The sequence below is a fragment of the Macaca nemestrina genome, chromosome 20 (genome assembly GCF_043159975.1).
Source record: "Macaca nemestrina isolate mMacNem1 chromosome 20, mMacNem.hap1, whole genome shotgun sequence".
In the NCBI taxonomy this organism is placed as follows: Eukaryota; Metazoa; Chordata; class Mammalia; order Primates; family Cercopithecidae; genus Macaca; species Macaca nemestrina.
This window is the reverse complement of record NC_092144.1, coordinates 1,929,263-1,954,997: the sequence shown is the minus strand read 5'-3', so window position 1 is coordinate 1,954,997 and position 25,735 is coordinate 1,929,263. Positions and strand designations below refer to the sequence as shown.

At 59.2% G+C, this 25,735-nt stretch overlaps 1 protein-coding gene across 4 annotated transcripts; it reads left to right on the top strand.

Annotated features, from left to right (window-relative positions):
* Window positions 1-1,463: 1,463 nt before the first annotated feature.
* Window positions 1,464-25,553, top strand: LOC105485806 (lamin B2). Of its 4 annotated transcripts, XM_011748304.2 has the most exons (12): window positions 1,464-1,742; window positions 10,495-10,631; window positions 15,389-15,545; window positions 15,631-15,756; window positions 19,345-19,515; window positions 19,598-19,723; window positions 19,996-20,216; window positions 20,403-20,685; window positions 20,938-21,045; window positions 21,546-21,665; window positions 21,788-21,898; window positions 22,493-25,553. In XM_011748304.2, the coding sequence occupies exons 1-12, from the start codon at window positions 1,479-1,481 to the stop codon at window positions 22,532-22,534; spliced, it is 1,866 nt and encodes a 621-aa protein (XP_011746606.1). In that variant the 5' UTR covers window positions 1,464-1,478; the 3' UTR covers window positions 22,535-25,553. The 4 variants fall into 4 exon arrangements, with proteins under 4 accessions (XP_011746606.1, XP_070943182.1, XP_070943183.1 ...); XM_071087081.1 differs by lacking the exons at window positions 1,464-1,742; window positions 10,495-10,631; window positions 15,389-15,545; window positions 15,631-15,756 and adding an exon at window positions 16,625-17,370; XM_071087082.1 differs by lacking the exons at window positions 1,464-1,742; window positions 10,495-10,631; window positions 15,389-15,545; window positions 15,631-15,756 and adding an exon at window positions 16,626-17,334.
* Window positions 25,554-25,735: the final 182 nt, after the last annotated feature.

Below are 25,735 nucleotides of genomic sequence, written 5' to 3'. Positions count from 1 at the left end.
GACCCTATGAAAAAAGTAACTTTGAATCAACCCATTGGTTTTTATTTCATATTTTTATTTTTACTTTTTTTGAGACAAAGTCTCGCTCTGTCACCCAGGCTGGAATGCAGTGATGTGATCATGGCTCACTGTAACCTTGACCTCTCTTGCTCAAGCAATCCTGCCACCTTAGCCTCCCAAATACCTAGGACTAAAGGCGCCCAGCTAATTTTTTTTTTTTTTTTTAAGATGGAGTCTCACTCTGTTGCCAGGCTGGAGTGCACTGGTGCAGTCTCGGCTCCCTGCAACCTCCGCCTCCCAGGTTCAAGCAATTCTCCTGCCTCAGCTTCCCGAGTAGCTGAGACTACAGGCGTGTGCCACCATGCCTGGCTAATTTTTGTATTTTTAGTAGAGACAGGGTTTCACCATATTGGTCAGGCTGGTCTCGAACTCCTGACCTCGTGATCTGCCCGGCTTGGCCTCCTAAAGTGCTGGGAATACAGGTGTGAGCCACTGCACCTGGCTGTTTTTTTTTTTATTTTTATTTTTAGAAATGGGGTCTTGCTATGTTGCCCAGGCTAGTCTCAAACTCCTGGGCTCAAACGATCCTCCCACCTCGGCCTCCCAAAGTGCTGGCATTACAGGCGTGAGCAAACCACTATACCTGGCCTGGCTTTTATTTTATTTATTATTTCTCCTTTCTTCAGCCTTTTCTGCTTATAATGTAGAGTGCCCATTCTCTCTGCTCAGCTAGTTTGAGTGCCTATTTCATAGATTGAATGCTGTCCCATTCATGAATTGCTAATAAGAGCCAATGAGATCATTAAACTCAATTTGTTGAAATTCATGCTCCTTGATAGCCTTCTGGACATTTTATATCAGTAGCATTGTACACTATATGGCTTTTTTTTTTTTTTTTTTTTTTGCTTTTTTATTTTTATTTTGAGACAGTTTCCCATTGTTGCCCAGGCTGGAGTGCAGTGCCACGATCTTGGCTCACTGCAACCTCCACCTCCCAAGTTCAAGCGATTCTCCTGCCTCAGCCTCCCCAGTAGCTAGGATTACAGGCATGCGCCTCCATAGTAGAGATGGTGGGGCCTCCCTATGTGGCCCAGGCTGTTCTCGAACTCCTGACCTCAAGTGATCCACCGGCCTTGGCCTCCCAAAGTGCTGGGATTACAGGCGTGAGCCACCACGCCCGGCCCTATAGGGCCTTTTGTGTCTGATTCTTTGAGCACGTTTTGAGGTTCTCTAAGTGTGGAAACAGGCACTAAAAAGAAACAATGCTGTTTCCTCGTGGCGGAGCTGGGAGTTTGCAGCCAGGCGGTCTGTCTCTGGAGTCAGCGCCTCTGCGAAGCGGGAGCTGGACAGAGACTTCAACTTCCGGCGTGCCCCGCGCGCGCCTGGTGGCCGGACTACCAGTCCCAGGCTGCCCCGCGGCGGCGGGCGGCGGGCGCGGCGCGGCGCGGCGCCATCTTGCAGCCGGCGGCGCGGATTGAATGAGCCCGCCGAGCCCGGGCCGCCGTCGCGAGCAGCGCAGGCCGCGAGCCGCCGCCACCATGGCCACGCCGCTGCCCGGCCGCGCGGGCGGACCAGCCACGCCGCTGTCGCCCACGCGCCTGTCGCGGCTGCAGGAGAAGGAGGAGCTGCGCGAGCTCAACGACCGCCTGGCTCACTACATCGACCGCGTCCGCGCGCTGGAGCTGGAGAACGACCGGCTCCTGCTCAAGATCTCAGAGAAGGAGGAGGTGACCACGCGCGAGGTGGGCGCCGGGGCTTAGGGGTCGGGCGGAGGTGCAGCCGGCAGGCCCCGCCCACCGCGGGGCGCGCGATCTCGGGGACCCGGGGCGGGGGTGCAGACGGGGACGGGCCCCGGCTTCGGAGGTTTCCGCGGGTTTTCGGGGGGCCCCTGAGTGAGGGGTGCAGCTCGGCCAGGTCCCTCCCACCTCGGGGTGCGCGATCGCTGGGACCCTGGGTGCAGACAGGAACGGGCCCGGCTCTCGGGGGTGTCCGGGGGGTTTCGAGGGGCCCCAGAGTGAGCGGTCCAGTTCCTCCAGGCCCCGCCCACCGCGGGGTGCGTGATCGCGGGGACCCTGGGCGGGGGTGCAGACGGGGACAGGCTCTGGCTCAGGGGTCTCCAGGAGGTTTGGGGGCTCCTGAGTGAGGGGTGCTGCTCGGCTAGGCCCAGCCCACCGCGGGGCTCCCAATCGCGGGGAACCCTGAGCTGGGATGCGGACGGGGACAGTCCGGCCTCGGGGAATCTCCGACGCGTTTCGGAGAGTGCCTCCTGAGCGAAGGGTGCTACTCGGCCAGGCCCCGCCCACCGCGGGGCGCGCGATCGCGGGGACTCTGAACGACTCCCGGCTCGGGGTCTCCAGGGGGTTTGGGGGGCTCCTGAATGAAGGGTGCAGGCCCTGCCCACCGCGGGGTGCGCCATCGCGGGGACCCTGGGGAGGAGTGCAGACCGGGACAGGTCCCTGCTTGGGGGTCTCCAGGGGGTTTCGAGGGGTCCTTAAGTGAGGGGTGCAGCTCGGCCAGGCCCAGCCCACCGCGGGGTACACGATCACGGAGGACCCTGAGCAGGAGTGGGGACGACCCGGCCTCGGGGATCTCCAGGAGGAGACCCTGAGTGAGGGATGCCGCCTGGGCAGAGCCTGCTCACCGCAGTTTCCTAGATCTTGGGGGACCCCATGGGAGGGGTGCAGATGGGAATGGCCCATTCTCTCAGGGGCCCCCAGGAGTTTCCAGGGCATTGAGGGAGAAGTGCAGACCAGGAATGCCCCACCTATGGAGGGGGTCCCAGGAGATCTTCGGTGTCCTGAGTGAAGGCTGCAGAGGCGCCTCCAGCTAGCTGCGGGGACCCTTCTGTGAGAGGTGTGTTCTGGGGCCATGAGGGTTGCAGACTAGGGCTCCCCACCAAAGAGAGGTCCTGGGGATCTGGGGGCTCCCTGAGTATTGGGCTGCAGCCCACCATGTGCCTCATCCCTCAGAGGATTCCAAGGAGACTTGGTGGACCCCCGCCAACTGAGGGGGTGTGAGTGGGAGTCTCTGGGGATGAAGCTGGGTGTTGGGGCATCTGGGGGGGAATGGGGGTGGTCTCTGGGCTCCGAGGAGACTGGGGGGCCCAGGCCCTCTGAGGAGGCCCATGATGGGGTGTGGGGGGGGTCTTCCTGGAGTCTCTGGGGTGAGTCACGTGGTCTCAGTTCTCCCTGGAGCTTTAGTGAGTTCCCTGATGAATCCAGGAGAGATTGGTGACTGGGGTGGGAATTAGGCCCCTCATCTCTCACCCGGGCGGGGAGTGGGGGGTAGGGGGCCAAGGGAGAGGTTCTGATACCTTGGAGTCCCATGGGAAATTTCGCAGGCCCTTATCTGTGCCCTGGGGTCACTGGTGGCCTGGCAGGTTCTGCCCCCAAGGGAATATGAAGGAAGCGGGAGAGCTGGGGTCTTGGGTCCAGAGGAAAGTGTTGAGGTTCTGAATGGACCCCGAGGCTTCAGTGCGGACTGAAGGAGAAAGGGCTGGAAAGTCTGCCCGTCAAGGGGGCGTGAGGTCGGGGTGCCTTGGGGTCTGGGTGCCATCTGTCCTGCTCCCCAACCTGACCCTGGGGAGGCTGTTTGTCCCTCCCGCTGGCCATGCCCAATTCAAGGACAGGACTCCAGAACGGAGGGCAGGCAGGAGCACCCACTTGATTCCTGCCATGGGTTGGGGTCCTGGGGTCCCCAGGTCCCAGCATCCTGTTGGGAGAGCCAGGTGCTGAAGTCGGGATTTGCAGCTCCCAGCCCCCACTCGCCCATCTGGAGATCAGAGGACCTGGTGGGCTTCTGGGAGAAAAGCTGCTTGTTGAGGGGGTCAGGTCGTTCTGGGAGCCACTTACCCTCTGTGTGACCTTGGGCTAGTCCCTTACCCTCTCTGAGTCTCAGTGCCCTCGCCTTTGGAATGGGCATAATTATAATACTCAGCTCTTGTGTGTGGGGCCACAGCAGGTTAGCTTTTGTTTAGTGGCTCCCTGTGGGTTCTGCTGTCACAGTGCCCTGGGGACAGGGAACCTGAAAGAATGTAGCTGATGCCTTCAGGGAGGTAGAAGGAAGATCAGTGCTTGGTGGGGTCCTCTGCTGTTTTTTTTTTTCCTTTTTTTTTTTTGAGTTGGAGTCTTGCTCTGTCGTCCAGGCTGGAGTGCAGTGGTGTGATCTTAGCTCCCTGCACCTCTGCCTCCCGGGTTCAAGCAATTCTTCTGTCCCCGCCTCCTGAGTAGCTGGGATTACAGGTGTGCGCCACCACGCCTGGCTCATTTTTGTACTTTTAGTAGAGACAGGGTTTGGCCATGTTGGCTAGGCTGATCTCAAACTCCTGGCCTCAGGTGGTCCACCTGCCTCGACCTCCCAAAGTACTGGGATTACAGGTGTGAGCCGCCGTGCCCAGCCAGTCCCCTGCTTTTCAATTAGTGTGGCTTTGGGCAGGCCCCGGTGTCTCTTGGAGCCTCCATCTTGCCATCTGTCCAGCGGGGACAGAATTGTCCCAACGTCGAGGCCGCCTGCTGGACCCGTGACGTGCGGGGTTAGAGCTGGCTTCTTGTCTTTGGGCCTCTGTTGTCCCACCTGCCAATGGGAGGAACAGCTGCAGGGAGCTTTGAGGGTGCAGGGCCTCATGAGTGTTGGGGAGGTACCAGCCCCAGCCCCACTGGACGCCCTGTTGGACCGCCCCGTGCTCTAGAGGGAGCCTGGCCCCGCCACCTCTCGGGGCCCCAGCAGCGTCCTTTACAACTCAGTTCACTCAGGCAGGGTGAAATGCGGGTCTGACTCGGGTGAAGGCAGCCATTCAGCAGATGACACACTGGCCCCCCCCGTGAGCCCTGTCACCCAGCCGTGTCTGCAGGGCATGTGGCAGGGGACAGCTGGGAGTTCGGCCTGGGACTGGTGGGCCAGGAACCCGGCTAGTGGGGAGCAGAGCTGGAAACCTGCTGGGGTAGGGGCCGCTAGTAGGGAGGCGTCACATGGAGGGAGTGACCCGGAATAGCTGGGGTCTTTCTAGACACAGGTGGGCCAGGTGGGGTTCAGAAAGCAGCCTCTGGCTCAGGCTGGCAGGATGGGGGGCAGGGGAGGGAGCTCCGGCGAGGAGGGACCTGGGGTGTCGGGCCTCAGAGCATGCAGGTCACCTGGACAGCAGGGCCTCTCTCACCTGGCCAGGTTCTGCCCCCAGGGGACTCTTGGCCAAGGCTGGGCCTGCCTTTGGTTGTCACATTGGGAGAGAGACATGATTGGCATAGAGTGGGTGGAGGCTGGGGTGCTCCTCAGCCCCCTGAAAAGCGAATTACCTAACCCTAGCCCTAACCCCATGAGGATGACCCAGCCTCCATGAGGATAACGCAACCCCCACGAGAGTGGCCAGGCCGAGGAGCCATGCCCAGGCATGAGGGACTCAGTTCAGATTTTTTCAGGCTCATAACACGACTCACAGCATCCTGGTGCGTGGCGTCCCCCAAGGTCCTCACACACACGTTTCTCACTTTTCTGAGATGGAATCTCACTCTGTCGCCCAGGCTGGAGTGCAGCAGCGTGATCTCAGCTCACTGCAACCTCCGCCTCCTGGGTTCAAGCAGTTCTCCTGCCTCAGCCTCCTAAGTAGCTGGGATTACAGGCGTGCGCCACCACACCTGGCTAAGTTTTATATTTTCAGTAGAGACAAGGTTTCACTGTGTTGGCCAGGATGGTCTGTATCTCTTGACCTTGTGATCTGCCCACCTCAGCCTTCCAAAGTGCTGGGATTACAGGCATGAGCCACCGCGCCTGGCCGTTGTTTTTTTTTTTTTTTTCTAGACGGAGTCTTTCTCTGTCACCCAGGCTGGAGTGCAGTGGTGTGATCTTGGCTCACTGGAACCTCTACCTTCTGGGTTCAAGCACTTCTCTTGCCTCAGCCTCCCGAGTAGCTGGGATTACAGGCCTGCACCACCATGCCCGGCTAACTTGCTCACTTCTTTCCTGCCCGCACGAGCTCACCCTTGCACACTCGTACAAAACCAGGCCAAGCATGGGTTCCACATTCCCGTGTGATGCTGGGGGGTGTCTTTTGGCGGTGTGGATGAATCACCATATACAAGCGTTGTTGGGGGGCTTGGGGAAGGGTGGGGTGGGTGCTGGCCAGATGGGTATTTGTTGAATATTTGTTGAAGGAGGATCACTGGGTGTTGGGGGTGGGGACGGGTGCAGGGAGGCAGCGCCGTGGCCTGGGTCCAGGTGCAGGAGAGGTAGGTACTCCAGGTACTTCCCTGCCAGGCCTTAACGTTCCCGAGGGAGGAGACCTGGCTTCGGTGTCTTCTGCCTTTCCCTGCCCCTGGTGTCCCCTGGCTGCTTAGGGCTGCCGGAGGGGGTCTCGGAGGTGAGCGTGGAGGGTGGAGTCCGCTTTGGAAGAGACCCCAAGCTGGTGTTTGCATTATCTGCACAGAGCTGTAGCCGGGCCATTTTGTCCCACCGTGGACTCCTCCAGCTGAGTTGTGCCGCTCTGTGTCCGACGGGTCCAGGCAAAGGCCATCTCAGGCCGTCTGAGCCCTGCCAGGCCCACGTGTGTGGACACACTTGGTGGCATCCCTCAAGCCCAGCACTTGCTAGATGCCGTGACACATGGAACAAAAGGCCCAGCCTGTCCCCAGCCCTTTGCAGCGCCTCACAAGCACAGGCAGGCTGTCCTGCCCCGGCACACCTGTTCCGCAGGCTCAGAGGTTCTTTGTGAGGTGCCCCGGCCTCTAGACGAGAACTTTCCTCATCATCACAGCATGGCACCCAGGCATGGTCGGCAGACTTTTTCTAAAAAAGGCCAGACACTCTCCATCTAAACCGCTCAGCTCTGCCATAGGGTGAAAGCTGCCTTAGACCATAGGTGAATAAGTGGGTGCAGCTGTGTGTCAATAAAACTTTATTTATACGCATGGAACTGTGAAGTGCATAGAATCGGCCTGTGTCACAAAGTATCTTCATCTTTTTCCCCTTTATTGTTTCTGTTTTTGAGACAGAGTCTCGCTCTGTTGTCCAGGCTAGAGTTCAGTGGCACAATCTCGGCTTACTGCAACCTCCGCCTCCCGGATTAAAGCGATTCTCGTGCCTCAGCCTCCCCAGTAGCTGGGATCACAGGTTTGCACTGCTACGTCTGGCTAATTTTTGTATTTTTAGCAGAGATGGAGTTTCACCATGCTGGTCAGGCTGGTCTCGAACTCCTGACCTCAGGTGATCTGAGCCACCTCTCCTGGCCACCCCTAGCCATTTAAAAATGTAGAAACCGTCTGGGCGTGGTGGCTCACGCCTGTAATCACAGCACTTTGGGAGGCTGAGGCAGGCGATCATGAGGTCGGGAGATTGAAACCATCCTGGCCAGCATGGTGAAACCCCATCTCTACTAAAAATACAAAAATTAGCCGGGCGTGGTGGTGGGCGCCTGTAGTCCCAGCTACTCGGGAGGCTGAGGAAGGAGAATGGTGTGAACCCAGGAGGCGGAGTTTGCAGTCAGCTGTGATCGTGCCACTGCACTCCAGCCTGGGAGACAGAGCAAGACTCTGTCTTAAAAAAAAAAAAAGTTACTCTTTTTGAGACAGAGTCTTGCTCTGTGTTCGCCCAGGCTGGAATGCAATGGTGCAATTTTTGTATTTTTAGTAGAGATGGGGTTTCACCATGTTGACCAGACTGGTCTCAAATCCTGACCTCAGGTGATCTGCTGGCCTCAGCCTCCCACCATCGTATGCCAGGTGCGGTGGCTAACTCCTGTAATCCCAGCACTTTGGGAAGCTAAGGCGGGCAGATCCATCATGTATTCATACTTCCTCAGTTTCCCCTGCTATCCTTTCCTGCCCCAAGACCCCATCCACTATCTCACGTGACATTTAGTGACCATGTCCCTTTCTCCCAGGCTCCTCCGAGCTGATAGTTTCCTCCACATTCCTGGTTAGAGGTTCTGGTTGGTCCTGAGGGGGCTGGGCAGGTGTGCAGTAGGATGTTCCTCAATGGGGGTTTGTGTGTTGTTTTTCTCATGGTCACGCTGGGGTGATGGGATGAGTAATGTTTTAATGGAATATATATATATATATACATATATATTTTTTTTTTGAGACGGAGTTTCACTGTGTTGCCCAGGCTGGCGTGCACTGGCGCGATCCTGGCTCACTGCAACCTCCGCCTCCCAGGTTCAAACTATTCCCCTGCCTCAGCCTCCGGAGTAGCTGGGATTACAGACATGTGCCACCACACCCGGCTAATTTTGTATTTTTAGTAGAGACGGGGTTTCTCCATGTTGGTCAGGCCAGTCTCGAACTCCCGACCTCAGGAGATCTGCCTGCCTCGGCCTCCTGAAGTGCTGGGATGACAGGCCTCTGGGCCACGGCGCCCGGCCATATGTATATGTTTTTTTGAGACAGAGTCTCTCTGTCGCCCAGGCTGCAGCGTAGTGGCATGATCTTGGCTCACTGCAACGTCCGCCTCCCGGGTTCATGCCATTCTCCTGCCTCAGCCTCCTGAGTAGCTGGGACTACAGGCGCCTGCCACCACACCTGGCTAATTTTTTTGTGTGTTTTTGGTAGACACGGGGTTTCACCGTGTTAGCCAGGATGGTCTCGATCTCCTGACCTCGTGATCTGCCCGCCTCGGCCTCCCAAAGTGCTGGAATTACAGGCGTGAGCCACCGCGCCCAGCACCATGTGTGGTTTTCAAACATGCATGGAAGTGAATTTCATTTCTTCTGGGTCCACACCCAGGAGTGGAGTTACCGGGTCACGGGGTGGCTCTGTGACTCTTGGGGGAGCCCGTGGGCTGTTTTCTGTAGGGCTGCCTCAGCTTAGGTTCCTGCTGCTGTCTGTGAGGTTCCGATTTCTCTGTGTACTGCCCGCACCTGCGACCGTCTGTCTTCTTGACGGACGCCCTGGCAGGTGTGAAGTGGCATCTCACCGCGGTTTGCTTCCACATATGTTTAAACTCATTGAGTGCATGGTCCTGTGGGAGGAGGGGAGGCAGGAAGGCCACGAGAAGCCTGAGCCGTGCCCCCAGCTGGCGCGTGCAGAGGCCAGGCAGGTGGCGGCTGTGGTTGCAGCAGGATTAGTCGCAAGTGAAGAGGTCGCCTTCCCGGGCACCGCGTGTGCCTCGAGTTCGCCCGGCGGCCCTCGGGAGGGGCGGGTTTGGGGGCTTTCTTTAGCCGGGAGGCCCAGAGGATGTTCAAGTCACTTCTGCCCGCCCTGGTGACCCCCCAGCCCCTCGCCGCGTCCTTGCTGGCTGGGCCGGGTCTCCGTGGGGAAATGTGGGGGTGGCTGGTGGGGTGGGGAGCTGGTGTTGGGGGAGCTGGGGACTGCAGATCCCTGTGATTGAGGGGTGGAAGGTGGGGGCCGCTGGTGGGGGGGGCCTCTGGTTGAGGGGAAGCTGGTGGGGGGGGAGCTGGTGGAGGGGGAGCTGGTGCGGGGGGAGTTGGTGGGGGGGAGCTGGTGTGGGGGGAGCTGGGGACTGCAGATCCCTGTGATTGAGGGGTGGAAGGTGGGGGCCGCTGGTGGGGGGGCCGCTGGTTGAGGGGGAGCTGGTGAGGGGGGAGCTGGTGGAGGGGGAGCTGGTGGGTGGGAGCTGGTGCGGGGGGAGCTGGTGGCGGGGGGGAGCTGATGGAGGGGGAGCTGGTGGGGAGTGCTGGGGGCTCTGACTGCAGATCCCTGTGATTGAGCGGTGGGAGCTTCTGTCTGGGAGCCTCTGAGCCACCACATTGGCAGCTGGCATGTCGGGGGGGACACGGCAGGGGGAGGCCAGATGCTCCTCCCTCCATCCCAGGGAGCAGCCCAGCCTGAGCCTGGGCCATGTGCCTGCGTGCAAGGTGGGGGCATAGAGGGGCACGGGCTGGCCCCCAGTTGGCAGAAGTGGGGGATCTTGGGCCCAGCGGGGTCTGAGAGGGGGTCTCCAGGTTGCAGAGACTGGTTGGGGGACGGGTCTTGGGCCCAGCAGGGTCTGGGAGGGAGCCCCGGGTTGCAGAGGCCTGGGGGCAGTCTCAGGGGCCCAGAGGGGTCTGGAAGGGGACCCCAGGTTGCAGAGGCTAGTGGGGGCAGGGGGCTCTCGGGCCTAGCAGGCCTGGGAGGGGGCCCTGGCTTGCAGAAGTGGAGGGTCTCAGGGGCCCAGCGGGGTCTGGGAGGGCTCCAGGTTGCTGTCATCACCAGTTGTCCGAGAGTGATCAGCTCAGTGTCCATGTGCCCAGCGGGAGAGATCCTTGATTAAATGTCCCACCAATTTTCTGGTTCTGAAACCAAGAGTGTGAAAAATGCACCTAATGGCCAGGCCTCATGTCGCTATGAGAGCAGCCAAGGGGCTGCGTGTCTGGGTGTGGCCAGTCCTCCGGGGAAGGGGACAGGCTCCATCCAGCTGCTGTGCTGGTCCAGGCTGTCCCCAGGCTGCCATCCTCTCGCTCTGCGTGCCAGTCCCCGGGAATCTGAGCGGGGCCAGTGACCGGGCCCCCAGGCTGCTGCAGTCCAAGGGGAAGGGTCCCTCCTCACTTCACCCTGTCCTGGGTCTCCCCAGGTGAGTGGCATCAAGGCGCTGTACGAGTCAGAGCTGGCCGACGCCCGGAGAGTCCTGGATGAGACAGCTCGAGAGCGCGCCCGGCTGCAGATAGAGATTGGGAAGCTGAGGGCAGAGTTGGACGAGGTCAACAAGAGGTGAGTGGTCATGGCTGGACACGACGTCACCCTGATCCCGGCACCACGGGGTGGAACGGGGGCGGGTGGGCGGGACTTCTCCATCCGACGCCCTCCCTCCGCCTGGGCGGGTGCTGCTCCCGTGGAGAGCTGGCTTCCCTTCGCCAACAGGAGACCCTCCAGGTTGGCCCAGGGACCACTGCCCGCCTGCCCGGGGCCTGGGGCTCCAGGAAGGACCATTTGCGCCTGATGGTGGCCAGGAGCTGGGGACCCTGGGGCCAGGCACGAATGAGGACAGGCTGCCCACTCTCAGCACATCCCACACAGCACAGGTGCACCCCGGGACCTGCTCGGGCAGCGGCTCTGAGCTGTCTGCCTTCAGCACCCACCGTGCTTAATAAGCAGGTTCATTAGTGGGGCCATGCAGGCTCTGGCATGATTAGAGCTTGGACAGGGGTGCACGGAGCTCTGAAATGTCAGAACTGCACCGTGCAGACGGGACAGAGCTGCTGCTGGCCCTGTACCAGGCACCTCTCAACTGTTCACTTTAAGAAGTTGAAATTTACAGGATGTGAATTTCACCTCAAATTAAAACATTAAAAAAAGAAAATGCTACACAGTGCCCGCCCTAGGTGTTGAGGAATTCCCAGTTCACAATCTCCGGAGCAGTGCGTGGCGTCTGCAGTGAGGCCCATCTTTTCCTTTTCATTGAGACAGGGTCTCTGGGCCGGGCGCGGTGGCTCAAGCCTGTAATCCCAGCACTTTGGGAGGCCGAGACGGGCGGATCACTAGGTCAGGAGATCGAGACCATCCTGGCGAACACGGTGAAACCCCGTCTCTACTAAAAAATACAAAAAACTAGCCGGGCGTGGTGGCGGGCGCCTGTAGTCTCAGCTACTCGGGAGGCTGAGGCGGGAGAATGGCATGAACCCGGGAGGCGGAGCTTGCAGTGAGCCGAGATCACGCCACTGCACTCCAGCCTGGGAGACACAGCGAGACTCCATCTCAAAAAAAAAAAAAAAAAAAAAAGAGACAGGGTCTCTGTTGCCTAGGCTGGAGTTCAGTGGCACAATCACAGCTCACTGCAGCCTCGAACCCCCAGGCTCAGGTGATCCTCCTGCCTCAGCCCCGCCCCGGGTACCTGGGACCACAGGAAGGCACCACTGCACCCAGCTAATTTTTTTATTTTTTATTATTTATTTATTTTTGAGACATAGGCTTGCTCTGTCACCCAGGCTGGAGTGCAGTGGTGCGATCTCAGCTCAGTGCAACCTCCAGCTCCCAAATTCAAATGATTCTCCTGCCTCAGCCTCCTGAGTAGCTGGAGGCTCGCAGCACTATGCCCGGCTACTTTTTTTTTACCATGTTGGCCAGGCTGGTCTCAAACTCCTGGACTTAAGTGATACACCCGCCTCAGCCTTCTAAAGTGCTGGGATTACAGGTGTGAACCACTGTACCTGGCCTAATTTTTTAATTATTTGTAGAGATGAGGTCTCGCTATGTTGCTCAAGCTGGTCTTGAACTCCCGGGCTAGATCCTCCCACCTCGGCCTCCCAAAGTGCTGGCTATAGGTATGAGCCACTGGGCTAAGCCTAGTGTTTTTCTTATCCTAACAAATTTATCTCCAAAACCCCACAATGAGAGAAACACAAGGAGCAGCGTGCAGGACCTGACAAGCCAGAGCCTGCCACGAAACCCCGGGTACACAGCTGAAGATTCTAACTCAGCGCCTGGTGCTCTTAGGAACCGGGTCTGAGCCCTGGTAGCCAGCACCCTGCCTTCTGGGCGTGCCCTGCAGTCCTGCGGAACCCTGTGGTTTAGACCGAGTTATTGAGGAGATTCCCAGATACCCTGATCTCTGCTCCAGTCCTCTGAGCTGGTCTGCAGCCTGCCTCTTCCACCTCACCCCTGGGCCTTTGGGCTGCTGTTCGCCTGCCTGGAAGGCTGTTTCAGCAGCGGTGGCCCTGGCTCCTCCAGCACTGCTCCTTCAGGTCTCTGCCCCCAGGGTTGTCTCCCAGCCCCGCTTCAGCCCTGCCTGCAGGCAGCCTCCCATCTGGTGGGCAGCCTGTGTCGCTGGTGCCTCCCCCTGCAAGGACATCCCGCAGTGTAAGGCAAGGGTTCTAGACGCACCTCTGGTGTGAGAGTGGTGCCTTCCACACAGCGGGCACCCGGTCAGGATTTGCCCAACAGACTCCAGCTCCCCCCAGACCCCTGCAAAAATCCCCTGCAGGGCCGCGGGGCTCGCCACTCTCTGAGCAGAAGGGCCTGGCCTGGGTGGCATGTGCTTAGAGATATGGGATCTGCATCCCAGGCCCTGCTGGAGATCTGCTCCATGCGGGGAAGTAGAGCTGAGTGTCCCTGAGGGCTGCCGATGGGGGCGCGTCAGCTTTGTGGCTGAAGTCTGGCCTTCATACCTCTCAAACGCAAGCAGATGCCACATCTCCAGTGTGGAGAGCCCTGGCTTCACCAGGTCCAGCGCCAGAGCGGCTGGCAGCCCTGCCCCTGGCGGGACACAACAGGAGCCAGACCTGGGGTTCAGTGCACCTGGCACGGATGCTTTTACCTGGCAGGTGGCCTTAGACCTGGTTGTCTGACCCCCGACCAGGGACCCCTCACAGGAGAGGCTGTTTACACACGGGCTGCCCTGTAGCTCTCGTCTGACCCATGTCCGGCGTTTGCCTGCCTGACCATCGCTCTGGCACTGGGATCCCAGCTTGGGGCAGCTCCTGGTTCTTCTGACAGAAGGTGCAAATTCAGCACAGCGATAGGAAACAAGTTTGAGGATTTATTACAGATCCTGGGCAGGGAGGGCACTGTGAGCTGGGAGGGCAGCCCTCCCTTCCTGAGTCACACAAGGAAGGAAGGAAGAGTCCCACAGAGAGTGAGAGCTTGGCAGCTAGTGGGAGAGAGAGAGATGGGTGGATGATGGATGGATGGATGGATGGATGGATGATGGGTAGATGGATAGATAGATAGACAGTGATAGATACAGCAATAGATAGATATAGCTATTTGTAAGGCCGGGCGCGGTGGCTCACGCCTGTAATCCCAGCACTTTGGGAGGCCGAGGCAGGTGGATCACCTGAGATCGGGAGTTCAAGACCAACCTGGCCAACATGGAGAAACCCCGTCTCTACTAAAAATACAAAATTAGCTGGGCGTGCTGGTGCTGTAATCCCAGCTACTTGGGAGGCTGAGGCAGGAGAATTGCTTGAACCCAGGAGGCGGAGGTTGGGGTGTGCCAAGATTGTGCCATTGCGCTCCAGCCTGGGCAACAAGAGTGAAACTCCGTCTCAAAAAAATAAAAAAGAAAGAGAGAAAGATACAGCTATCTGTAGATTGATATATATGCACATAGATAATATAGATAAATACAGTTGTTGATGGAGATACAGTTAGACAGGTGGTCACTTTCAGTTCTTGGGCAAATGCCTAGGTGGTCTTTTGAAGGGCACTGGGGGGCCGGGCACGGTGGCTCACGCCTGTAATCCCAGCACTTTGGGAGGCCGAGGCGGGTAGATCACCTGAGGTCAGGAGTTCGAGACCAGCCTGGCCAACATGGAGAAACCCCATCTCTACTAAAAATATAAAATTAACCCAGCCTGGTGGCTCATGCCTGTAATCCCAGCTACTTGGGAGGCTGAGGCAGGAGAATCGTTTGAACCTGGGAGGCGGAGGTTGCAGTGAGCTGAGATCACACCATTGCACTCCAGCCTGGGCAACCAGAGTGAAACTCCAACTCAAAAAAAAAAAAGGAAGGCTCTAGGCAGAGTCGGGAACACAGCATTCTGCTGGGTGGGAGAGGTGCCTGTCACTTCTGGCCTCTGGCCGCGGGCTCCAGCCGCCTGGGTGTGGATGTGCTTTTCATGTCCAGCCAGCAGCCTTTGCTGTGTTATTCCAGATACATGCAGTTGTCCCCATCCTGGGGTGATTCTGTCCCCAGGGGACACTGGGTGATTCCCGGGGACATTTGTGGTTGTCAAAACTGGGCAGCGAGAGGCTTCTGGTCTGAAGTGGGTGGAGGCCAGGGACAGGGCTCGGCGCCCTGCAGTGCCCAGGACCGCCCCAAATGTCAGCAGTTCTGACGCTGAGAAACCGCGGGTGTCCTCACTGTTGCTTGGGAGATATAGTTAGTTCCCTGCGGGGAGGGGTGGCTCACACCTGTAATCCCAGCACTTTGGGAGGCTGAGACAGGAGGATTCCTTGAGGCCAGGAGTTCGAGACCAGCCTGTGCAAACAAGTGAACCCCTGTCTCTTAAAAAAAAAAAAAAAAAAAAAGCCTAAAATCCACGCCGGTAGTATCTGTGTGTTTAAAAAGCCTGAGTATTTGCTATCTTAAATATCTAATGTTGGAGCTAATTTGGTTTAGTGGAAGACCAGGTAAGCCTGCTTCAGACAGCTCAAGTTTACAAACAAGGCCGACTCTTCAAAGGCCAGGGTCTTCCTTTGTAACATTAATAGAGGATGCATTAATTTCTTCCCAAGTGGTCCTCCTGGGTCCAGAATGGGCAGGAGAGGCTGGAAAAGCCCACACCTCCAGGCTGGTCCCAAGCACTGGTGGCTGTCACTTGCTGGACTCCTGACAGTGCAGGGCAGACGATGAGGGCACGTGTGCCTTTGCCTGGGTGCGTGGGGCTGCGTCGTCTGTGGGACGGGAAGGTCTGGGGCTCAGAAGCCCCGGTGACCTTGTCCTTGGGCTTGCCTGACGCCCCCTGAGGTGCTCCCTGCGGCCCCATGGACCTTGCCCCTCCCCCCTCACTTGCCCTCTTGACTTTCAGCGCCAAGAAGAGGGAGGGAGAGCTCACGGTGGCCCAGGGCCGTGTGAAGGACCTGGAGTCCCTGTTCCACCGGAGCGAGGTGGAGCTGGCAGCTGCCCTCAGCGACAAGCGCGGCCTGGAGAGTGACGTGGCCGAGCTGCGGGCCCAGCTGGCCAAGGTAGGTGCCAGGGGCCATGGGACACCCCAGCAGGGCGTTTGCAGCAGACACGTTGTCACACGGCTCGCTGTCCTGTGTCTCCCAGGCCGAGGACGGTCATGCAGTGGCCAAAAAGCAGCTGGAGAAGGAGACGCTGATGCGTGTGGACCTGGAGAACCGCTGCCAGAGCCTGCAGGAGGAGCTGGACTTCCGGAAGAGTGTGTTCGAGGAGGTGAGTGAGCAGCCTGGCCTCCAGCCTGGCACAGCAGAAGCGCAAAGTCCACCCTCACGGCTCCAGGGAGGCTCCTTCCTGCCTCTCAGGGCGCCCTTGGCTTCGACTGCATCTCCCCAGTGCCTGCCTCTGTCTTCCCACGCTGCCTCCCCTCTGTGTCCATATTCTGTATCCTGCAAGGACACTTGTCATTGGACTTGGGCCTGCCTGGATCATCCATAGTGACGTAATGGCATCTGCAAAGACCCCATTTCCAAATAAGGTCCATTCACAGTTGCTGGGGATGGGGACGTGGGCACATCTTTTTTTTTTTTTTTTTTTTTTTTTTTTGAGACAGAGTCTCACTCTGTCCCCCTTGCTGGAGTGCAGTGGCCGGATCTCAGCTCACTGCAAGCTCCGCCTCCCGGGTTCACGCCATTCTCCTGCCTCAGCCTCCCGAGTAGCTGGGACTACAGGCGCCCGCCACCTCGCCCGGCTAGTTTTTTTGTATTTTTTAGTAGAGACGGGGTTTCACTGTGTTAGCCAGGATGGTCTCGATCTCCTGACCTCGTGATCCACCCATCTCGGCCTCCCAGAGTGCTGGGATTACAGGCTTGAGCCACCGCGCCTGGCCTTTTTTTTTTTTTTTTTTTTTTGATACGGAGTTTTGCTCTGTCGCCCATGCTGGAATGTGGTGGCACGATCTTGGCTCACTGCAACTTCCACCTCCCAGGTTCAAGCAATTCTCCTGCCTCAGCCTCCCAAGTAGCTGGATTACAGGCGTGCACCACCACGCCCAGGTAATTTTTGTATTTTTAGTAGAGACGGGGTTTCACCAGGTTGGCCAGGCTGGTCTCGAACTTCTGGCCTCAGGTGATTCATCCGCCTCGGCCTCCCAAAGTGCTGGGATTCCCGGTGTGAGTCACCGCGCCCGGCCGAAACACATCTCTCAGTGTCAAGGAAGGTCTCCTGTGATTTCTTGCCTTTCTAAAAGCTTGGTGTTCCCACCCTGAGAGCAGAACCCCAGCTGCCTGGGATCCTAACCACTAGACCATGAGGCAGGCGTCAGGGGCATCTTCTGGGGGCCACTGTCCAGCCTCCCACAAGGCCTCCTTGTCCAAAGTGAGGGTGGGGCCTGCGCTCCCCACCCAGCCTCCTTCCTGGGGCCTCTGCCTCCAGGGGCTCAGAGAGGGGAGTGGGGAGAGAAGGCGTTGTCGGCCTGTGTCCCTTACAACCAATTGTGATGTCACAGTGCAGGGTGGAATGCCAGGGCTGGCCGGGCCCACACTCACTGCCCAGGGAGAGCTGCTGACTGCTGGTGGAGGGATGTCCAGGCTGCTCAGGAGCCGTGCCCCGCTCCGGCCAGGCCCAGAGCGTGCGAGGGCCCCCACAGGAGCCAGAGGGAAGGCCGCCAGGGCAGTTGTGAGGGGGTCTATGGAGGAACCTGTGAGAGAGCCCGTGAAGAGACTCATGAGGGCTTCTGTGCGGGGGCGCAGGAACATGCCCCAGGTAGAGCCCACAGGGCACCTGGGAAGAGACCCACGAAGGCTGTGCAGGGGCTGGGAAGAGACCCCCGCGGAGCCCTCACAGGGAGCTGCGGTAGGGAGCCTGACGCAGGCCCGTGCAGCCCACAGGGTGCGGAGTCCTGGAGAGAGCAGCCGTGGAGGCGGGAGGGTGGCTGTGGGGGTGGGTGCGCAGCTCGCAGAGCTCTGCTTGGCTGGGCCATCCACCTCGCTGACTGCAAAGGTAGCCAACTTCCTTCAGAAGCGTTTCTGCTATTTTTTTGTTTGTTTTGAGATGGAGTCTTGCTTTTGCCCACGCTGGGCTTAGCCTCCCGAGTAGCTGGGATTATAGAGTAGCTGGGATTGTAGGTGAGCGCCACCACACCCAGCTAATTTTTTTTCTTTTTTTGTTTTGAGTCTTGCTCTGTCACCCAGGCTAGAGTATGGTGGCACCATCTCAGCTCACTGCAACCTCTGCCTCCCGGGTTCAAGCGATTCTCCTGCCTCAGCCTCCTGAGTAGCTGGGATTATAGGTGCGCATCACCACACCCAGCTAATTTTTGTATTTTTAGTAGAGACAGGGTTTCACCATGTTTGTCAGCTGGTCTTGAACTCCTGACCTTGTGATCCGCCTGCGTCGGCCTCCCAGAGTGCTGGGATTACAGGCATGAGCCACTGAGCCTGGTGTATTTTTTGTATTTTTAATAGAGATGGGGTTTCACCATGTTGGCCAGGCTGGTCTTGAACTCCTGACCTCGTGATCTGCCCACCTCAGCCTCCCAGAGTGCTGGGATTACAGGCGTGAGCCACCGCGCCCAGCCTCTGCTGTTTTTATAAACCAGTCCCGTGGTGATAAGTGACATGGTTTCTGTCGCGGAGTAGGGGGAGCTGGGAAGAGGAGGAAGGGGCCGTTTCCTTCCTGAGAGCCATGTGAGCTCCAGTTGGTGCCTCTGCCCTGGTGTGACCCCGCCCTGTGTCGAGACAGCTGCCCTGTGGCTCCCCTGCCTTGTGGCCCGGGCATCCCATCACTGTCAGGGCCGGGTCTGCTGCCCCCCTGTAATTTGGGCCCTGAGGTGCGAACATCAGTAATTCACTTTCTTTGTTTTGATTTTTGTTTGTTTTGAGATGGAGTCTTGCTTTGTCGCCCAGGCTGAAGTGCAGTGGCGTGATCTCAGCTCACTGCAACCTCCACCTCCAGGGTTCAAGTAATTCTCTTCCGTCAGCCTCTAGAGTAGCTGGGATTACAGGCGCCCGCTACCACCACACCTGGCTGTTTTGTATTTTTAGTAGAGATGGGGTTTCTCCGTGTTGGCCAGGTTGGTCTGAAACTCCTGACCTCAGGTGATCCGCCTACCTCGAACTCCCAAAAGTGCTGGGATTACAGGTGTGAGCCACCACGCCTGGCCCGCTTTCTTCAATAATGGCTTTTATGAGAGATTAATTTTTTTTTTTTTTTTTTTTGAGAGACACCGTCTCCCTCTGTTGCCCAGGTTGGAGTGCAGTGATGCGATCTTGGCTCACTGCAACCTCCCAAGTTCAAACGATTCTCTTGTCTCAGCCTCCCAAGTAGCTGGGACTACAGGCGCCCGCCACAACACCCGGCTATTTTAAGTCCACCTTTTTAAAGTGTACAGTTCAGCATTGGCAGGATCTCCACAGGGTTTTGTAACCACCACCTCTAATTCTAGAACATTCCATCACCCAAAAAGAACCCCCCCCCCCTCCCCGCCATCAGCAGTCACTCCCAGCCCCGGTACCCACCCATCCCCTCCCTGTCTCCGTGGATGGGCCTGTCCTGGACATTTCATGGAAATGGGATCACACACGGTGGCGTTTTCTGTCTGGCTTCTCTCGCTGAGTGTGACGTCCTCAAGGTGCATTCATGCCTGGCGGTGTCAGAGCCTCACTCCTTTTCGTGGCTGAGTCCGTTCTAGCGCGTGGATGGCCCCTGGGCCGCCTCTCACCTGCACGTGTATCGGTTTGTAACTTGTGCACAAGGAATCAGGAACTGCCTGGAGGTTCCTCTTGGCACATTTTGGAGCCCTCCCTTAGGCCTGGTGCTTGGGGCCCAGGCGGGACCGGAGGGTCATGAGGCCTCGGTCCGCAGGAGGTGCGGGAGACGCGGCGGCGGCACGAGCGGCGCCTGGTGGAGGTGGACAGCAGCCGGCAGCAGGAGTATGACTTCAAGATGGCACAGGCGCTGGAGGAGCTGCGGAGCCAGCACGACGAGCAAGTGCGGCTCTACAAGCTGGAGCTGGAGCAGACCTACCAGGCCAAGGTGTGGCCGGCGGGCGGGTGGGCAGGGGTGGCCGGTGGGACCCCCACCCCGCGCCCGCGCTCACCTGCCCATCTCCCCACAGCTGGACAGCGCCAAGCTGAGCTCTGACCAGAACGACAAGGCGGCCAGTGCGGCTCGCGAGGAGCTGAAGGAGGCCCGCATGCGCCTGGAGTCCCTCAGCTACCAGCTCTCCGGCCTCCAGAAGCAGGTGACGCGCACAGCGCCACCGCCCGCCGGCCCCCTGGCCCGACCTCTGCGCCCTGTCCTGGATGTGCGGGGCGCGGGGCTCTGGCCTCTTGGCAGTGGATGGAGCCCTCGGGGCGCCCAGAGATGCCCCTTCCCTCCCGTCCCGTGCGCCCCATGCCCAGCCCTGGTCTCTGCCCCAGTCTGCGGTGAGGGCCCCTCTCCCGCAGTCCCAGGATCACCCGGGCCTTGTGACTCAGGGGCTGCCCTGACCTTCGCCGCCCGCCCCCTCCGCAGGCCAGCGCCGCTGAAGATCGCATCCGGGAGCTGGAGGAGGCCATGGCCGGGGAGCGGGACAAGTTCCGGAAGATGCTGGACGCCAAGGAGCAAGAGATGACGGAGATGCGGGACGTGATGCAGCAGCAGCTGGCCGAATACCAGGAGCTGCTGGACGTGAAGCTGGCCCTGGACATGGAGATCAACGCCTACCGGAAGCTCCTGGAGGGCGAAGAGGAGAGGTGCGGCAGGCCTGGGGGCTTGGGGGCGCGGAGCGAGGAGGGGCGGGGTAGGAGGAGAGGCGAGACGGGGCTGCTGGGAGTGCTGGGCAGGGGTGGAGGTGGGGCTGGACCGCGGCCGCCACTCTGCGTGCCCTGGGCTGTCCGGGGCTGCCACCACCAGTCCGGCCCTCCTTTCCTTCCCCACAGGCTGAAGCTGTCCCCCAGCCCATCCTCGCGCGTCACCGTCTCACGAGCCACCTCGAGCAGCAGCGGCGGCAGCACGTCGGCCACTGGGCGCCTGGGCCGCAGTAAGCGGAAGAGGCTGGAGGTGGAGGAGCCCTTGGGCAGCGGCCCCAGCGTCCTGGGCACGGGCACGGGTGGTGGTGGCGGCTTCCACCTGGCCCAGCAGGCCTCGGCCTCGGGCAGTGTCAGCATCGAGGAGATCGACCTGGAGGGCAAGTTCGTGCAGCTCAAGAACAACTCTGACAAGGTGACCGGAATGACTGGGACAGGGTAATGGGGTTGACCCAGCTGATGGGGGTGACCAGGGTCAGGGTGATGGGGCCACCGGCCAATGCGAGGCAGGGGACAAGGTGACCGGAATGACCGGGGCACAGGGGTAACGGGGTGACCCAGCTGGTGGGGGTGACCAGGGTCAGGGTGACGGGGCCACCAGCCAGGGCGATCGGGGCGGTGTCCCAGTCCTGGTGGCTGAGGGTCAGGTGTGCGCCGTGCCTTCCAGGATCAGTCTCTGGGGAACTGGAGAATTAAGAGGCAGATCTTGGAGGGGGAGGAGATCGCCTACAAGTTCACGCCCAAGTACGTCCTGCGCGCTGGCCAGATGGTCACGGTAGGTGGTGGGGCAGGAGGGCGAGGGTGGCCACAGATGGGATGTGAGGTGGGGCCAGGGGGCTGGAGGAGCAGGACTTGGTAGGGGGTAGGGATGGTGGTGGCACCAGGCACTGTCTAAGAGTAGCTGCCGCAGTCATAGAACCTCCATGTGCTGGTGTCACCCCACTGGGCCTCCCTGGAGTCTGAGCTATGTGCCCTGGGTCTGAGTCCAGGCCGTTGGGGCTGGCAGGCGTCCCCGTGAAGTGTAACAGTCAAGGGCATGGGCCGTGGAGCCTGGTGGGCGTCAGATCCCAGCTCAGCCCTGCTTGCCAAGAGAAGCCTGGTCTCTTCTGTATCCTGGGGGCCATCACCCTGGATGAGCCTGCGTCAGGCTGGAAGGACTGAATGCCCAGGGCATTGAGGGGCATTGAAGGGGGCTGTGCGGTAGGAGCCAGTGGCTGACCCACATCCCTGGAACCAGAGGGGACCCTGACGGGGCCATTGTTCCTGGGTCCCCAGGTGTGGGCCGCTGGTGCTGGAGTGGCCCACAGCCCCCCCTCGACGCTGGTGTGGAAGGGCCAGAGCAGCTGGGGCACGGGCGAGAGCTTCCGCACCGTCCTGGTTAACGCGGATGGCGAGGTAGGTGCCCAGCTTGGGGGGTGCTCGGCTAGAGTCCTGAGCGGGGCCTGGGGACTCTCGGGGCGGCCACGGCAGCTCTGGGCCTGATCCCTGGACGCGCTGCCGTGTCCTGTCCCACACAGGAAGTGGCCATGAGGACTGTGAAGCAGTCCTCAGTGGTGCGAGAGAATGAGAATGGGGAGGAAGAGGAGGAGGAAGCCGAGTTCGGCGAGGAGGATCTTTTCCACCAACAGGTAGGACCCCGGTGCCCACTTGCGGCTGGGGGGCAGCCTCTGGGGCAGAGTGAGCTCCTGCACGCATACACACGTGTGCTTGCCGCATCCCCGGCGGGAGCTCCATCTGGCTGCCGTGGTTCAGGGTGAAGCCAGCCTTGGCTGTTACGGGCACGGCACAGACCTGTTCTTGCCTCCTGGGTCGCGCCCGTCATGTGGATTTACGACATCACAGACCTCAGGGTAGCTGGCCAGGGGGTCCCCTGAGAGGTGGGTGTTGAACAGCTCCCAGATGCTCTCTGGTCAACCAGGCTTCCTCAGTCAAAGACACAGGTCCCTTCAATATTGGCTTTTGGGGAGAAGATGAGTGCCGAAGCCACACTGTGGTAAATGCACGTCTCGCAAGATTCCTGTGATCTGTTTGGGAACCCAAAACAGAACGTGTCGCTCACAGGCCGGCTCATGGGGAAGTGGAAGTGGAATGGAAGGCTCTAGAAGTAGACACTGCTGTCGCTCAGCCCCTCCCTGGTGGGGAGGTGGGGGCAGCCGTCTACCTGCTGGCCGCCTCCAGGCTGGCCCTGATCATGGCCGTCCTTCCTTCCTTCCTTCCTGCAGGGGGACCCGAGGACCACCTCGAGAGGCTGCTACGTGATGTGAACCCACACTCCTCATCCACACACCTTTCTTTACCCAGAGCCACTGAAAACTATTTTTATATCATTGGCTTTCTTTAGTTCTTGATACATTTCTAGAGAATTTCTAAGCAAACTGCCAGAACGTGTGGGTGGGTATCCTCCAGCCTCACTTCGCTGCCACTTCACCGCTGCCCCGGAGACTTTTCAGTCCCACCCCACTCCCCATCTCACCATTTGGTCAAATTGGAAGCCCAGGGCCAGGACCCCGAGGTTTAGAAGATGCTCGGGCTTGGAGGGAGGAGGGCCGGCGAGGCTAGAGCGGGGACAGGAGACGGCCCCGATGCGGACAGAGCGCGGAAACCGCGTAGGAATTCAGTGGTGGTGGGTTTTTTGAAGGCTTTCTACAAAACCAAATTCAGAATCCAGGCGTCGACCTGGTGGGGCCGGGGGCCAAGCCTGCATTCTGGCTGCCCAGCTTCTGACAGCAGGAGCTCCTCAGGCAGCCACGCAGTGGGTGTGGAGCAGCGTGGGGGTGGCATGGCCCCCAGGGTGGGTTTTCACTCCGCTGCCTGGGCTTCCAGATTGCCGTTCTGACAGCCCACCGGCCGGGTTTCTCGGACCGTTGACTTTATTTGGGGGAGTTTTCCCTCAGGTCAGTTCCTGACTCTGCAGGGCCAGCAGGGCAGGGGAGGGGAAGACCCGGGGAAGGGAGAATGAGGACAGTCCCGTTGTAAGACCTGTCACATTAAGCAGGGAGGGGACACAGCTGGTTGCCTCGGAGGCAGAGGCTGTGAGTTTCAGAACAGCTGTCTGCAGGGAACGCCACCATGTGGACTCCCTGGAGGAGAGCGCTGTGGAGCCCCTCCCGGGTTCCGGCTCCGTCTGCCCTGCGCCTAGATACACACACGCATCTATCCATACTGTAGCTTTCATCTGTGATTCTCTCGCTGAAGCCATGTTTCTCAGATAGGCCAAGGCCACCTGACTCCTATCACGACGCCCCCAAGCCCCTCAGTCCAGCTTCCCAACGCCTGGCACCCCCTTTGGCAATAGCTCACCGTTTACACCCTCCCTCATAGATACACAGAAGTTATTTTTTTAATGGATATTTATTTTTTTACATTAGTCAGTACGCAGGTCGGGAGCTCACGCCAGGGCCTTGAGGACAGGCTGACTCTCCTCCCTGGGGTGGTGTGGGACTGGGGGTCACTCTGACAGCAAAGCCTCCTTCAGAAAGTGCAGCTCGAGTCTTAAAGCCACCAAAACTGAGCCGTTGGCACGCGCCGTCTCCAGGCCTTGGCAGGGTGGGGGCGGCACCGCTCCCCTGTCACTGTGCATCCCGTCTCCCTGGGGACTTGCCAGTGGGAGGAAGGAATGGGGGGCCCCAGCCCCAGGCCGGGAAGTAGCCAGCAGCTGACAAAGCAGAAACACCCGCTGCTCCATGTAGCCCCGGCTCGCTGTCCTTGCTCTCAGAAGTCCCTGTCCCGGCCGGGCGCGGTGGCTCACGCCTGTAATCCCAGCACTTTGGGAGGCCGAGACGGGCGGATCACGAGGTCAGGAGATCGAGACCATCCTGGCTAACACGGTGAAACCCCGTCTCTACTAAAAAATACAAAAAACTAGCCGGGCGAGGTGGCGGGAGCCTGTAGTCCCAGCTACTCGGGAGGCTGAGGCAGGAGAATGGCGTGAACCCGGGAGGTGGAGCTTGCAGTGAGCTGAGATCCGGCCACTGCACTCCAGCCTGGGCGACAGAGCAAGACTCCGTCTCAAAAAAAAAAAAAAAAAAAAGAAGTCCCTGTCCCATGTGGATCAAGGGGGGCGTGTCTTACCAAAGCATTTCCTCCTGGAGGGGCCCGACAGGCTACCACGCTGTGCTCCCAGTCGGGCGGCTGGTGGGGAGCTTTGCCGGCCCCAGGGATACCCTCTGCCAGCCGCTGGGAGTGGGAGTGCTGGCGACAGACTCCTCTTCCCCACCTTCATGGCAGGAATCACCTGGACTCCAGTGGCCAGGCTTCGTGCCAGCGAGTGTTCCGGGGGTGGGTCTTGGTGGTCTTGTCCTGTGCGGAGTATGCGGTGGTCTCAGCCACATCCTACGTATTTTGGGCCTGGGGGAGCAAAGCTGTATCCTGGAGTTGGTCTGTAATTTGCTGACAGCTTCACAGGCTGGGCTCAGGGACAAAGTCCCCCCCCAAAACCGGCAGGTCCTGGTGTCCAGACACTGCCCAGCCCTGTCCTGAACACAGCACGCCCCAGGTCCACAGAACTCCCCGCCCTACATTTGCCTTGGGTGGAGGCTGAGGGTGGTCCTAGGACTGCAGGTGCCCTTAGCTGAAGGGAGTGGGGAGAGGTGTGGACTGTGCAGCCTGTGGGTGATTGGAGGTTCATTGAGAATTGAGTCTTTGGAAACACTAAGAAAATCAAAGTTTTAAAAGTTATTTATGGCCTGGGAAACAATTTGCATTTGTCCCCAAATACGCTTAGCTGTGTGCCGCTTAGAACGATGCGAAACCATCCCTCTGTGTAAGCCCATGCTGTGACTCCAAGCCTAGCGCCCTCCCTGCGAAGCATCAGACGCCGCCCAGCCCTGGGGGGAGGCCCACGGCTGCTGGACCAACGCGGGTTCTGGGGTGCACAGCCCAAGGTTAACGCGGAAGCCTGCCCCGCTGAGCCCAGGAGCCAGGAGGCCTGCGGGCTGACCCAGAATCCGATCATGCACCTGTCCTCATGCCAGCGGCTTTGGCTGGGGTTGGTCTGAGGCTTGCACGCGGCAGTTCCTTGTTAAAGATCCAAGGGACTCAGTCCTGGGGCGTCGCCGCCTGCAGCGTCTTCCAAGCCCTGCGTCCAGCGAGCGTCACAGCACAACCTGCAAACGGAGCTGGGCTGTAGCCTTGGGGCTGGCATGGACTTTCATTTCCGAGATTCGGTTTTTAAGAAGATGCATGCCAAATGTGGTGTTCTTTTTTTTTTTTTCCAATGATTTGTAATATACATTTTATGACTGGAAACTTTTGTACAACACTCCAATAAACATTTTGATTTTAGGTTCTGCCTCTTGAGTTTATTCCTGCGCGGGGAAGCTCGAGCCGGGGCCTCTGTCCCCAGTGAAGCGGATGTCTAAAACCCTCCACCCTCAAGGAAAAGGTGACTGGCGAGTATACACAGGCCCCAGGTGATGCATGAGACCCTGCCCGTTTTTTCTAGTGAGCCTCCGACGCTGTAGCAC